General features: G+C 47.4%; 1 protein-coding gene across 17 annotated transcripts in view; it reads left to right on the forward strand.

The window, feature by feature from the left end:
• The window catches only part of RBFOX2 (RNA binding fox-1 homolog 2), a 171,746-nt gene extending 160,686 nt beyond the window's left edge, over positions 1-11,060 (forward strand). For 9 of the 17 annotated variants that reach the window (XR_005629388.1, XR_005629389.1, XM_039725388.1 and 6 more), the window contains 3 exons: positions 2,473-2,561; positions 3,589-3,661; positions 4,772-11,060. Coding sequence is in view for 7 of the 17 variants with exons in the window: in XM_039725389.1 (XP_039581323.1) it covers positions 2,473-2,561; positions 3,589-3,661; positions 4,772-4,826 (217 nt within the window). In the remaining 10 variants the exon portion in view is untranslated. Of the gene's footprint in view, positions 1-2,472; positions 2,567-3,588; positions 3,662-4,771 lie in introns of those variants that run through there. The other 8 variants (XR_005629393.1, XR_005629385.1, XR_005629390.1 and 5 more) reach the window with 4 other exon arrangements.
• The last annotated feature ends 3,879 nt before the right edge of the window (positions 11,061-14,939 follow it).

Genomic DNA, 14,939 nt, shown 5'->3' on the forward strand with positions numbered 1-14,939 from the left:
TCCCTTCTCTGATATAACAGATGGGTTATTGCTTGTTATAATTATTAACATTGTGGTGTGGGACAGGGCTAGGGTGGGAGCCATCCTGGGGGGCGAGGGCGGTGCTGGGGAGTCGTTGAGGTTGGAATGTTAACTCCAGTGGTGACTGACTGTTTCCGTAATAGCAGGTTGTTGTGGCTGCACGCTCTAGTACTTGAGGCTGTGTACTTCACTGAGCTTGTGGTAGAGCCTAGGGCGAACTGCTGTCCCAAGAGAATGCTGGGATGGATAGAACTAGCCAATATGAGTCTGAACGTGGTGACTTTGCTGGTTGTTCTAGCTCCAGATGTCAGCATGCTTAGTTTTTAATTTTGATTAATAAATGTTACTCCATTCCCCCTCCCACACCTGATTCCAAACCTTCTTTCTTCTTCTTTATTTTTGGTTTCTTTGTTTTTTGTTTTTTTGATTATTTTTGGTTTGGTTTGGTTTTGTTCTGTTTTGTTTTCCTTTATGAGAGACATGAGTTAAAAGACAATTATATGATAAGCCTTTTTGGTTTCAAACTGCATCTTGCTGTCATGTTCAGAGTATGTGCCAGGCACGTTTGAAGCAGCTTCTGGTCTGAAATGTGACTGGCAAGTGTGGAAGTGTGGGGCAGAGTGGGAATCACGGGTGCCTGCTAAGGCCAGCTGCCCTGCAGAGGGTAGTACCTGGAGAAAATGCCTCCTACACTGTGCCCAAGTGGCAAACGAAGGGTTCAGGAAGCATTTAGCCTAAGGGGAATACTGCAATGGCATTGATACAAAGTTTTGTCTTAATTTGGTGAGGCTAATGAAAATTGGATTTGGATTAAGGCTGCACTTCATTCCTCTGGCCTCTGTCATGTTTTACATGGTGGTACAATGATAGCATGGCAAAACCAAGCTAAACATCCCCAACTGTCAATCCAAAATGCAGGATTTGAAACAGCCAGCTGGGATTAAAAGGGTTAAACTGTAACATGGCATCTTTTCCAGGCCATGTGGTGATGTTTCACAGGTGTTGCTTTTCACATCTGTGTTGCTTTTTCTGCTGTTAACTAGAAGATTGTAGAGGCTGCAACTCCGTTTTCTCTGGAGTAGGAAAGGGTCTGCAAGCATGTTTTGGATAGCACATCAGCCTTCACAGAGCTAATGCAGGCCACATGAAAGAAACCAATATTAATTTAAAATCATTAAATCATTACTTCTAATTTAAAAGATACCCAGGTCCAGATTGAGCACTGTTGAGCAAAGACAAAGTTCTGTAGTGGAGCTGATCTTGTACTCTTAGTTCCACATATGCAAAAGATATATAGGGAAGAAGTGGTACAGGTATGTTGAGCTGATTCTGGAGGTGAAGAGCGTAACTCTGCCTTCTGGTCCTTCAAACCCTGAAATGTCAATTGGAAGAAAAAGGAAAAAGAAAAAGCCAGAAGCAATCTGGAATTCTGTGATTTTTTTTTTTATGGCTCACTGTGTTTCTAGGAAGTTAAAACTATGGTTCATTTACTAAGCCTTCACCCCAAGTTAAAAAAAGTGTTCAGAAATGCAATAAAGATGTAACCAGGCTTCAGAGCCCTATTTGCTGCCTGCTATGCCACCTTTGTCCCTGATCTGAAAGGTGGCTGGCCTTGCTCTGCCCCAAGAGCTCCTTGTGGGAGTTCCAGAAGACTTGCAGGTCTTCTCTGAGTCAGAATTCACATTTTGACAACACAGCTGTTAACTACATTTTTAGTCACTACCTCTGATCACCTTTGCTACAGGTGTGTAGCATGGGCAGAAATACAGCAGCAGAACAGACTGTTCTGGCATAATTCTCTTGACCTGTTTCATTCTTATATGGAGAGGAGGGGAGAACAGTCTGGCTGGCCTCAATATTGGTTTGCTTGTTGACAGCCCAGAAACCAATGGGGACTGTCTTCTCTGACCATCTTTTCCTGGTTACTTTTCACCACCTCTGACTACTGATATTTTGCACATGTGGACCAAATTAAATTCTAGCCCTTTGGGTTTTCCTGGCTGTAAAAGAGAGAGGGTAAAAAAAGAAGAAGGAATTTCTCTGAATGATTCCCTTTCTAAAATACTTAATAGAAAGTGTCCACCTCTGATTTCCCCTCCTTAAGAGGAAGAGGCCACCATAGAAATTATCTTGCCTGCAAGATTCCGGATCTTTCCTGGTTTCCATTTCCTCCATGCCAAATTGCATTTTCTGTAGGGTTGTAACAATGTTCAGTTTTCCTTTAGTGTATTCCTTTTGCTCAAGAGGATAATGGAAGGGCCTCCCTGGTCCCTCTAGGGAAAGGAATATACGTGAGATAGTGGGTGATGCTTGTGATAGACATGACATGGGAGCTGATGCAGTTTGAAACACTTCCTCTCCTTGTGATGTGTGTGACTTTTTTAAAATATTTTTTTATGCTCTCCATGGGTGGACAGGTATCTGTAAAGTCAGTTCTCTTCTCTCCTGCAGGGTGGATATGCAGCCTACAGATATGCACAGCCTGCTACTGCAACAGCAGCCACGGCCGCTGCAGCCGCTGCAGCAGCTTACAGCGATGGGTATGTAAGGGAGAGGTGTCCATGGGGGCTAGCTTGCTGTGCCCAGGGATTCAAGGAGCATTGATCCATCACAGAACTTCTGCTTCTTTGCCCCATCTCTTTGTCTGACCTGCACTCGCATGTGCACACATGCATGCACCTCCCAACACAGAAGACTTGAGTGCACGGTTTGTCTCTGCTCCTGGACAGTATTGCTCTTAGTGTATGTGAGCTGGCACAAATCCTGACCTCTTCCCTGTCCTTGTGATTCTCCTCTGCACAAAGCAGGCAGTGTGGTTACAGCCTCAGAGTCAGAGATCAGGCTTTGGGCAGGCTACTAAATCACTGGGTGCGTTTCTCTCCCCCTCATAAAGTAAAGATGACTCAGCTCATGCAGTGCTCTAGGATGCTTTAGCATGCAGCTCTGAATAGATACAAAGGATTGTCTTCATCAGAGTGCTTGCCTTGAGATTTTTCATTGCCTGTGCAATGAGGCCATGTTTTAATCCTAGCATATTAAAGTTTATACTCCTCTCATAGTGGAGAATCCCTCACTGCTTTCCATTTAGCAGCTGTTACTGTGCCAGTAGCTCTAGTGCCAGCAGTCTCTGGTCCCTAATTGCATCACACAATTACCCAAAGGTAAGGGATGCGCTGGCTGACATTTCAAAGGTGCTGACCTCTTTACCAGTAGCTCTAGTGCCAGCAGTCCCTCTGGTCCCTAATTGCATCACGCAATTACCCAAAGGTAAGGGATGCGCTGGCTGACATTTCAAAGGTGCTGACCTCTTTCCTGCAGGTCAGGCTCATGGCCTGTGCCACATTCCTCCTGGCAGGCCGTTCTCTCATCCATCTCATACAATGCATGGCAGCATGCTCATAGGATCTCTCTGCAGAGGAGCTGCCTGCGTGCCTGTGTGTGCATGGATGCAGACATGTGTGTGCAAGGGCATGCTGCTGCTTCCATCACCTGTGGTCAGAGAGCTGTTACTCTGCCCCTCCCGAGTGACTTTGTTTTTTCTTTTATATCTTTTCTCCCTCTCTTCAGTTATGGCAGGGTGTACACAGCAGATCCTTACCATGCCCTTGCCCCTGCCGCTAGCTACGGAGTTGGCGCTGTGGTAAGTGGGATTTTCTTTCTTGTGCTGTTTCTCATTTCCAGCATGGGGAACAGCCACTGGGTATCAGGCACTGAACCCTCACCCACCCAGAAAAACTTTTGTTGAGGGAGGAGGTCCTTAGCAGCAGTGCTGGGTTCCCAGTTGTTCCGCATTCATATTTATGTGCGCACTAAGGAAGGAACCAGGCTGTAGGAGACCAGTGATTGCTCGGTCTCGTACATCATCTAGTACAATAAGAAATGAAATCAATAGCAGACAGAACTGCCAGGAGCCAGAACACTATTGATGAATCAGTAGAACTGTATCGAGGTGATACATAGAGCAAATATCAGCAATAGTTAGAGATTCAGCACACCCTTTTTTGCCATTTTCAGTTCTAGGAAGCAAGGGAATAAGTTGTTCTTGTAACATCTTGCAGCAAAGCTGCTTCACTTGGTTCCCTCTTGCACTGGTGGAAGGATGCAGTGTCCTGCCTGCCAGCAGTAGTTACGCAAGGGCAGGATGAGGTATGCTGGCATCGGAGGGGAGTGGAGCAGCTTGCTGAAAACACATGCTTGCCCATCTGCTAGCCAGTGCAGTATCTATGTTGTTGCAAAGGCTGGAATACAAATGTGCTCAGAGAAAAAAGACACCGAAAAATAGATATCTGCAGTGTAGCACCTCCATTTCAGCCTCAGCTCATCATGTGGATTCTCTTTAGGGTCAATGAGGGAAAACCAGATAATTTTAGGATACCCAGTCATCATATCTATTTTAGACCTTTACCTTGAGGTGAGGTGAAGAGCATCCTAGAAGTTCTGGTCTCCGCAGTCTCTAAAGGCAGCCTGGACAACTGGCTTGAGATTAGGACTGGTGAGTCCCCTCTCTGGTACTGAATTTCCTTCCACCAAGACTTGCCAAACTTCACCTCCAGCTGGCTGGCCATGAGCATGCCCTCCTGAGCCACATCTTTGGTTTTGCAGGCAGAGTTCTCTCTTGCTTCTTAGAGGTGCTGATGGTGGTGGGTCAGTGCCAGGACAGGTCCTTCCAGAAGCATTTGGGTGCTGTCCTGCATATCTCTACACAGTTCTCCTCCTAACAACCTTTTCTTCTTCCGTTTCATTTCTACAGGCGAGTTTATACCGAGGTGGCTACAGCCGATTTGCCCCCTACTGAAGTGACGTGAGCCCCCTGCAAGCGGGACAGCCCCCCCAGTTCATGAGGCCTGGCTATTGCAATATTTACTAGTAGAGGAACTCTATAGCAAGTCGAGGAGGAAAAACAAAAAAAAAAAACAAAAGAGAAAATACTTTTTTATACCTCACTATGTTCTTCGAATATGTATTTTTTTTCCTTTAAATTTCTGCCTTTAATTCTTTTGTTCCAAAGATTGTGCTTTTTTTTGTTTGTTTGTTTTTTGTTTTCATTTTTGGGGTTTTTTTAACTGTGGTAAAAATAATGCATTTCCGTGTCTGTATGTTGGTGCATAGCTTATCCTACCAATCACGGAAAAGGCGATTAGCGATAAGGAAAGCTGTTAGAAACTGATATCATGCAATTAATCAGGAACATGCAGACAGAGTTACTTCCCTGGGTCTGGTGCTTGGTGCCTGTGAGACAGGAGGACGTGAGGGAGAAGTCTCCACCTGCCGTGTTTCTGGTCTGCAGAAGGAAGCACTCTTTGGCTGTGGCTGGGACCTGAATGCTGGTGGGAAATAGTCATTTACGTTTGGAAATGGGGGAAATGCAGAGACTTTCTTTGTTTCTATCACCATCTGACGCACACAGGTTTGTGACAGTTTCAGCAGTGTCAGAACTTTAGACTTCGCAAGAGAAGAGTCCCTCAACCTGCCCAAAGACTTCAGCTGTTACCTGCTCTATAGGGGATAAGACTTTGAAAGGAGTTTTTGTTAAGGATGATCTTTTCCCCACACACAGAACTTCTACTCAGTGATTTTTGTCCGCTGCAGGTGGCTGTAATTGTCATAGTTTTCATTCCTCCTTTTGAAGATCTTTCTCTCTTGCTGTCCCTTTCCACCCCTTCGTTCCTCGAGGAGTGGCGGATGCAGTGCAGGATCATGCAGAGTACCTCTGTTGTGGACAGCAAGTGATTCCTTGGGGAGGTGAAGCACCTGCAGCCTTGCAGAGGAAGAAAGCGAGCAGAAGAGTTGAGCGTGGCACATGCTCTGAGGCCCAGTGTGCAGGGGTTCTGCCCCTGTTCATCCTGGGCTGCTTAGGTGCTTCTGCAAGTAATCTGTTTCAAATAACATGAGTGAGGAAAAACCAGTCATGCATAAGCTGCTTGAGGTGAGGGACAGGCATGTGCATTTGTGTGGGGGAAGAGGATCTTTTATATCTACATGTGATCCTGAAGTAGTTTTGTATCTGGCAGAAGCAGTTTGTGCAAGCTCTGAATTCATAGGAACTTCTTACCACAAGCTATTTCAGGCCCTTCCATAGCTGCGTTGGAGCCCCTGGGTTTGTTTTGCCCAGCTTCTCACAGAATGTTGTGCACCTGGTCTGCTGAGTCCATATAGACACTACATATTAGAAGACTTGGAAGGATAGAAACTATTTAGCTGAGGGGTCCACGACTCCCAAGACCATCTCCCTTCTGCTCTCACAGACAGAGAATTCGCTGTGTTTCAAAGACAGCACACTCAGATGACTGTAAGCTGTGATGTGATGGGAGTTGCTGCTCTCCAGGCTTCCCTGTTCAACTGCTGGCTCCTGGAGTGCTCCCAGTAAAGCCGGTGGTCAGAGGCAGGCTCTAATCACATGCTGGAGAGATGCAGAAGTGTAATTGTCCCGGGCTGCCTCGACTCCGTGGATTGGTGCTGGGGTGAGCCACTGCCCTCAGAAGGGCAGCTCAGAGTTTGGATTTGTTGGCAGAGCCTCTCCAGCTCCTGTTGAACACCTGCTTTTCCATCCACCACTGATACAGAATAGGAGAACTCCTGCATTTAACACTAAGCAACATCAGCAAGCAGAGGTCTTGCTCCTGAGGGAGTGTCCTGGTCCAGCCACACACAACCACACGCTTTTTGCTCTTCCCCAGTGATACATGGAGCCTCTCTGTGCACAGCAGAGATGGGAAGAATGGGGACGCCATTAGTTAAGCTTGAGACCCTGAAGCTATTGATTTTTCTGGAGGAATAGCTAGATAAAGGGGACACCAAACTGCCAGCCTGTTGGCCACCTTTTTTTTTTCCTGGTTTTAGTGTTGGTTTTTTACTTTCTTTTTTTCCCAAGCCAAAGTTTGGTTTGTTGCTGTTATGACAATTTTTTTGTTGTTTGTATATAAATACTTTAGCTTGAAAATAGGGAGGGGGAGAACAGGGTGTTGGGGCTTTCACAAAATCTAGGAAACAAGGGAGACTTGGCATGTTTGGGGGTTTTTACTGCCTGAGTTGGGGTAGAAGAGGGAGGACTTGTGGTAGAGATAGTCATATTCAAGGGGATTTATTTCCACTGCAGAGCAGCCAGGGGACTTCTGGAGCTGGGATGCAGCAAAAGCCTCTCTACTGGATTTGTTCTCCCCACTGTGGATGGAGGGCCCGAGCAAGGCCGTCCCTTCCCTTCCTGCAGGCAGTTCCTCAGGCTGTGAGCCAGGAGCATCTGCAGAGCCCCGCTGGGGCAGCTGCTCCCCCCTGCCCCTCCCACATTCAGTTCAGCTGGTTCTGACTGCAGCTCCCCAAAAGCCAGGTTCTCCCACCCTGAGTGCCCTCCCCTGCCCTGGCAGTGCCACCTGCAATCCCCCCCTGCCACTTGGCCTCCCTGGGAATAGGGAGGCCAGCCCCATTTCTGCCTCCTGGCAGAGTCTATGCATGGCAGCTTCAGCCCGCCCAAGTATATTAGGAATGTGAGGGGTTTAGTGCAGAAGCACCCAACTTTTGGGGGGCTGTGGTCCCCCAGTCTCCGAGTAATACCTGTTCTAAGACCATCCAGCCTGATTCCTCCTGTATCCGAGCCTGGCCTGCTCTGGTCCCTCCCTGGTGGGCTCCTCTGGTGCATTAAGCAGCCAGTTCTCTGTGGCTCCAGAGTTAATGCTGCAAGATTCCCTCAGGGAGCTTGCTGATAGCCTGGCATCCTGCTCTCAGCACTGGCTGCAGAGGGGACACGGGGACACTTGCATGGCTGGGGGCCAGAGGTAGCTCACTGGTTCCAGGTGTCCAAAGCACCAGACCTCCCAAAAACTTGCATGGCAAGGTTTCTTGAGTGAGTGTTGTGCATGACAGGAGAGCTCTTCAGCCTTTCTTCTCTGTTGGTGAACAACAGCTCGTTTCACTCTGATGTGTTGTGAGCTGGCTAGAGATGCTTTCAGAGTAGCCAAGGTGTGGCTGTATCCATCTCCTGAAGAAGTGAAGACAAAGCCTATATCTCCCTATGCAAAATTAATTACGTTTAATAAATTGAACTGGGCCCTGGCTTACTAGAATGATGGCATTAGTGCTTGTCCATGCGATGGGTCTGCAGTCACAGGTCCCTTGCAAAGCAGGGTTTGGCTTTCTGAGGGAACCCACACAGGCAGCCTGGCAAATAGCTTGCTGTTTGTCACCTTCTGGTCTGGTGGCATCTGGGATTCCTCTTGATGCAGAGAAAAAAATGTATCTAAGTGTAGCTGTTTGTGCTGTCTTGCAATAGGTCCAGCCAGCACATGATGATATACAGATTAAATTTTGGTTTGAAGAGTTGGTTTATTTAATGTGCTGGTCTGTATTTCCTTGCAGTTACAGCTGTGTTGGTATAAAGTAACTATTACTGGTATAGCATATTCTCTACTGGGAATAAGTTATATTGATGCCCAGCACATTAGCAAACTGTTGTCCTGGTCCCCATGTGTGGGAGGCTGCACTGTTGTAGGTGGGTTAGCTTTTCTAAGAAAAGCCATGACAGGACCTGGAGGCAATGGGGAGCTCGGTATGAGCCTGCTATAGCCAGCTTTTCCCAGGTGAAGCAGTTAGGTGGGTCCTGTGTCATGAGTTCAGATAGACAAAGCCATGTTTAAAGATAGCTATGGCTTGGCTGTTCCAGTGCCTGAGAGGGAGCAGACTTGCCCAGCGAGGAGCACTGGCTCTGCAGTGAGACCTGTGTTTCAGACAGGGCTCTGTCAGTGGCCCCTCGAGGGTCCCTGTGGGGCAGTCATGTCGCTACTTTAGACTTCGCTTCCCTGTCCCTAAAGTGGAGTTGAAGTTTTTCCCTGTTCTTACCTGTTTTGAGATCCATGGATATGAAGTGTACAGCGAGAGCTGAGGAGGTTTTTCTGAGTAGCTGGCTTGAGTGCTGGCTGTGGAACGGTTAATGAAGCCATTTCCCTGCCTGAAGAGAGACACTGGCTGCTGGGCTTTCAGTTCCAGCACCCAGAGCTCTGTCAGTGGGGAATACAAAGCAGAGCCTCCCAGTTCTACCCATGTTTTTCCCCAGCCCATCCCTATCTGTATCTTCCCATCCTAGCCACAAAGATGGAGGCAAGTGGAAAACAGGTTTGGGGAGCACTTAAGGAATTTAATAAAGGGAAACCCAAACAACAGCTCTGGGGAGTGCTTTTGCTGAATCTAGCTCCAAAGGGAAAGCACATAGGCAGCCTGGCAGAGGACCTGCTGCCTGTGACCCTCCAGCCTGGCAGGGTTGGGGGAATGCTGTCCTTGGTGTAGAGGGGTGATTTTTAAAGTGTTTTACCTGTTTGCACTGTTTTAAAATAGGAGAGGGGGGGAAAAAACCAACCCAGTGAACAAGATGAACATCCAATGTAAACTTCTTTGTGTTTTTATTTTTGACATGCTCTTGGATAATGTCAAACATTTTGTAGTATACACCAGTGAGACTTGATTCTTTGTTGCATAAAACACTATTTTTGGTGATGTTAATGTCTGAAAAGCCTGTTCCCTACATCCCCACCTTACGGATTGCCCTCTCCACCCTCCAACCCCAGTAAACTTCTCTTCTACAATGAAAACTCCAGTCAACAAGGCAAGCAGGAATCTGATAGCCAGAGCATGAAATGGGGCCCTTTGCAAGTAGGCTGTGGGGTTTCTGCCTGGTGTGCTTTGCTCCAGCCAGGAGCTGTCAGGAGAGCCCCCGTCCCTCTCGGGGTGGCCAAGTCCCATCTCTGTTGCCACTGCTGGCCCTGGAAGACAGCTTCTTGCTGGGGCTGCCAGTGCTGCCCATGGTTGTCTTTTTGAGGCCATGGGCTGCAGCTGGGCCAGGCTTGTGCAGGTAACCAGCTTCCCAGGCTGCCTCTCAACTTGTGACAGAGCAGGAAGGCATCAGCCAAAATCCTTGCCTGATTTCACCAGGAGATTGCTGGTGTCTAAAGCCGTCCACCGAGATACTCATTTGGCTGGCAGTCAGAGTCAGCAAAATGCCCATTAATCTTAGGAATGTTTTTTCTTTCTAAATTTTTGTTGATGTTCTGAAGTGGGTCAATAAATCTCTTGCCAGATTTCCAGTTCTCTGCTGGTGGAGAGGCTTCCTGCTTCTCTGAGGAGTAAATTCCTTACAGAAATCAGGCCTCCCACATTAGTAGTCTCAGTTCTGGTCATGTTTTTCTATTTTTTTTCTGTTCACAGTATTTTGTGTGTGCGAGTGTGTAGTTCTGGCAGCTCAGTTCGGCTGCATTATCAAGTGACAAAATCGTCCTCTTTTACCCCAGGGGATGTGATTTGGTTTTGTTTTCTTTTCTTGGGTTTCTTTTTTGTTTGTTTGTTTGGGATTTTTGTTAGGCTTTGTTTGGTTTTTGGTTTGGGTTTTTTTTTTTTATATGATAAATCCTGCTTGTAAATAGCTGGAGCTAAAACCTGGGGCTGATAGCAAATGAGAACCAGGGCTATAGAGTGATACAGAGCTGGTGGAGTATTTTACTGACCTCACAGGCTGATCTCTTTGAGACTCGGAGATTTTCAGTGCGAGGCTGAGATGCCACAGCACCTCCAATGGCAGCAACAGACTTGCCCCTTGTCGCAGTGTCCCCGGCACCTCCCGTTCCAGGTACCGCCGGGGAACAGGACGTGTCCCCAGTGGGACGCGTTCCCTTCCCCTGGATCATTTCCTAGGACGCCCGAGCCGCTTGCCCAGGGTCCCATTTCCCTGCTGACTCTGGAGAAGCAGTATCTGCATCCCAGGGCTTTGTGACAGCCTTTAACTTCCCGCCCTCCCTCGTTAAGTATCATATTGTATAGTAGCTTTCAGACCATACAGTATTCATTGGGTTATTCCTATTATTATCAAGTAGCTGGAATTGTGAAGGTTGGAGTAGTTAGATCTTTAGCTTTTATTCCTTTTTTTTGTATTACTATCCATGTGTATAAATTATTGATCATGTTGCTGGCTTTTATAAACTCTAAGCAAGGGGGGAAACCCTTCCTAACCCTTTGCAAATGGTAATGAAGCACTGTTTTTAAATAAAAGAGAGAAACACCAGTCTGCTGGCTCCCCTGTGTTGTTTGTTTTTCAGCACATCTGGATGAATTTCGCTGGTGCATTGCCCTGGCAGGTAAAAAGCAAAGAAGGGAAGCTGGTGTGAAGAACAAGCTGGGAGATTGGATCTTCTTAGCAGTGATAAAGGGCCTTGGCAAGTCATGCTGGCAAAATCCCAGCCCCATCTGTTCCTATACTGACCTCTCCAAAAATCCACACCTTTCCCTGCCACTCTTTCCCATTGCTTCTTATTAGGAGAGAAGGTATTTGGTATTTGATAAGAAGCTTTTTATTTTTTTTTCTCTCCAAGCCTAGTTGGTGTTTGAGCCTGTTAGTGTGGAAGGAGAGACAACCATTTCATTTTTATGGTTCTGCATCTCCTTTAGTGCCTGTGTGGCCAACCTCCCTCTGTCTGTGCTAGCACAGGTGTAATAGTTAACACACACAACTGGAAGCTGGGGTTCCTGTGTCAGTGTAAATTTCCTCTGGGAGTTTGGACATGTCTTTTAATCACTGCCCCTGTTGTCCTGTCTGTAAAAGGAGTGTTGCTGCAGACAAGCAGAAATTCATTCACATTCTATGTAGTACTTGCAAATCCTCCAGTGAAAGATGTCATGCAAATATAGATCTGTGTAATCAGGTGCCTTTAAAACTGAAATGATCCTAAAAATAGCAAATAATAAATCCCTGTGTGTAGTTCAAAGTGATTATTGAAACAATAACTGAGCAAAATGATACAGCCAAATATGCCTAGTACAGTTGAGGCTGGTGCTTTAATTGCTTTTGGAAATGCAAGGTACCAGGAACAAAAAGGGTGGGGTAAGGTGTGTCCCTGGGCAGTAGGATTGTCAATTATGATGCAGGAAGGTGTGCTAGCTCCTTAAGCATTCCTTCCCAGTATTTACCAAGGATATGTTCCTGTCAGATGATCCTCATTTCATTCTAACAATAACTCAAGAGGATGTTCAACAGTGACTGCTAAAATTAGATGCTTGGAAATCAGGGCTGAATAATGGTTGAAGAAAAGCTGGTTAAGGGATTCTGCATCAGTGGAACGGGGAAAGGTCTTGAAAGGAAGCTCTGCCGTGCTGGGACAAAGGTATTGCAGAGGCAGGCTTCAGAGGCACAGCAAAGGAGCTCTAGCTCTTCCAGCCTATCCTCGTTTCAAGGCAAAGCTGTAAAATGGCTGATCCTGGAATTCACTAATCAGTCAGTAAAAGTGTTGTAATATTCAGCATTGCTCAATGTGCTTTATCAAAAGTAGAGCTCACCAAAGGAAACAGAGTGTCTTTAAATGCACTGCAAGCTGGCTGAGGAAGCAAACATGGCTGATTTAAATCATCTCCCCCTTCTATAAGCTGTAAATAATTGTAATAAGTAATAGACAAATCACACTAGTCATAGCTGATCATGAGATCACGAGCCATGGTGCTTGTTTCTGTGTGTGCAGGTAGCATTACCTGAGAGTGACAGTGTCACTGTCATCAGGGAGGACCTGGGGAGAGGTTTGGCAATGGACTGGCGTGGACTCTGTACCAGGGGGTTTGGTACGGATCCACCAGACTGGCTGCCGAGTAAAAATCTCAGTGCCACACAAGTGTGCCTGTCTGCTGCAGGGTGGCATGGAGTCAATAAATGGTAACATTTGCTGGAAAGCATTTGGATCATATGGAAGTGGTTTATGAATTCAAACTGAACTTGCAGAAGAGCTCTAGGGTGAGGTTGGAGTGACTGCTAGGGCCGCATCTTCGGCTGGCACTGACAAGCTGCATCAGGAGATTTGACCCAAAAGCTCAGGAAGAAGTCCTGATCCCTGTGCCAGCAGCAAAGCTGACTTCTTGTCGGGATTTTGCTGCTGGACTTCTATTGACTGTACTGGCTCAGAGATAGCAGCCTGAGCATCCCTTTGATAGGAGAGCTTAGCTTAGTAGCTGGTGTGGGAGAAAGAGTTATTTGCATGCCCTCTTTCTGTCTTTATGCAGAAAATTGCAACTTTGTAGAATAATTTGGGTTGGAAGAGATCTGTGGAGGCCATCTAATGCTGTGTCTTGCTCAAAGGTCAGTCAAGTTCATGTAACTGTAGCATCTTCTGCGTGAGCTCCGAGGAGAAATGCATTCTGCAGTGCCAACAACTTTGTGTCCTGGGAGGTGAGAGGTGACCCCCGCTCCACTGTGTGCACGCAGCTGTTTCCTTCCCTGTGCAGCCAGGCTTGCTTGTTGCTTGCAGCTGTTTCACTGGGGTGTGGAGAAGAAAAACTGCAATGTGCTTAACTTTGATTTGGACAAGATGTATTTTTTGTGATTGTTCTCAGTTCGCCTTAAACACGATCGTTTCTGGCATAGCATGTCCAGTGCTGGCTCCTGCTGCTTCCAGCATGGTTTGAGGGCTGGAACTGCGTGGGGGAAGAGAAGGGAAACAACTGTGAGAGCTCATCTGTTATTTGTCAGGAAGGATAATTGATTGCTTTCTAGAAGCACCTCCCAAGAAACAGAGAGTTGACTTTTCTGTCTTTCCTGCCAATTGGTGTAACATTCTCCAGCGCACAGCAGGTGAAGCCAGGCAACTCCAGCTGTAGCTGTGGGTTAAGGTACTTGCTGCAATTAGAGATTTCTGAACATTTCTAAATGCCAAATACTAATCCAGGACCTTCCAGTGACTTGCACCATCCAGCCCTGTTGCTGACCTCACTGGAGATGGACCATCCTCTGTCCTGGGTGCTCTCTGTTCACTTTGGGCTTGCACTGACCCTTTGACCCAAACCTGGAGCCCTTGGGTGCTGCTTCTCTTCCCTTTGCTGGTTGGTGGAGGCAGCCCCACAAACCAAGTCCTTGCCCACAGAGCCAGCCTGAGTGTGCCAAGCCCAGCATTCCCCCATGTCACCTGTGGCAGAGGAGAAAGCTCTTGCCTTGTGTGACCCTGTAACCAGGGAAGCAATGGGAATACTGGAGCTGAAAGTGTACTGGAGGATTTTTGTTTCTGGCAAGAGGCAGTCGTCTCTTGCAGGTCTATGACAGTGCAGCAGGGACTGTTTGGCTCCTGAGATGCAGTGGCCACCAGCCCATGACCAGACTCTAGGAGTCAGCCTTCCCACTTGGAGAAGCCTCACCACGCTTGGCCCCTTTCCTGCTGCAGCACACCGATGCCGGAGTGCCAAGGAGGAGATGCACAGAGCCGGCACTGGGAGCAGCTGGCCCAGTTTGTGGAAACTTTCTTGCCTTTTTAAGGACATGCAGAGTGCTGTGCTCTAACTTTAGCACAAAGGTATGGTTGACTTGGCTTCTTTTATTAATGGATGAGTATAAATATATCTGCTCTTGGTGCCTGTCTTGTTCTTCCATGTGTAAACACTGAGCTCTGTCCCAGCTCCTTTTGATGATAAATTCCTTGTCTTTTGAATCACAAATCACCTTTTTGTGTGTCAGGAGGAAGCGTCAAAGCCCAAAGTCACTTTGTTTTTTATAGCACCAGCGCTCTCCAGCTGAACTCTGCTCAGACATCACCGATTTCATGGAGCTCTGCAACAACAGCAGATCTGGCGTGTTTACGGTCTTACTGAAGTGGCCTTTGAGCTCCTCTGGAGCTCCTGCTGCCACAGAGCGCTGCAGCCCTCTCTTATTTTTGCAAGGATGTCTCCCGTCCTTCCCAGCGGGAGGCTGGGAAACCTCGCTTCCCGTTCAAAACACCAGGGCTTTTCTTTTTCGGTCAGTGCTTCTGAGTTCTGCAGCTTCTGCTCCACGAGAAGCGGTTCTCCAGAAATAGCTCCTTGCTCCTGGCCGAGCGCGGCTCACGTGGGCGCGATGCCGCCGGCTGTCCCCGCGCTCTCCCCTGGTGCAGGGCAGCTGCAGATGCCTGTGCCCACAGCACAAGGGGCTGGGGAGGAGT

The sequence above is a fragment of the Passer montanus genome, unplaced genomic scaffold, assembly GCF_014805655.1.
Source record: "Passer montanus isolate IOZ18808 unplaced genomic scaffold, ASM1480565v1 scaffold55, whole genome shotgun sequence".
Taxonomy (NCBI): domain Eukaryota; kingdom Metazoa; phylum Chordata; class Aves; order Passeriformes; family Passeridae; genus Passer; species Passer montanus.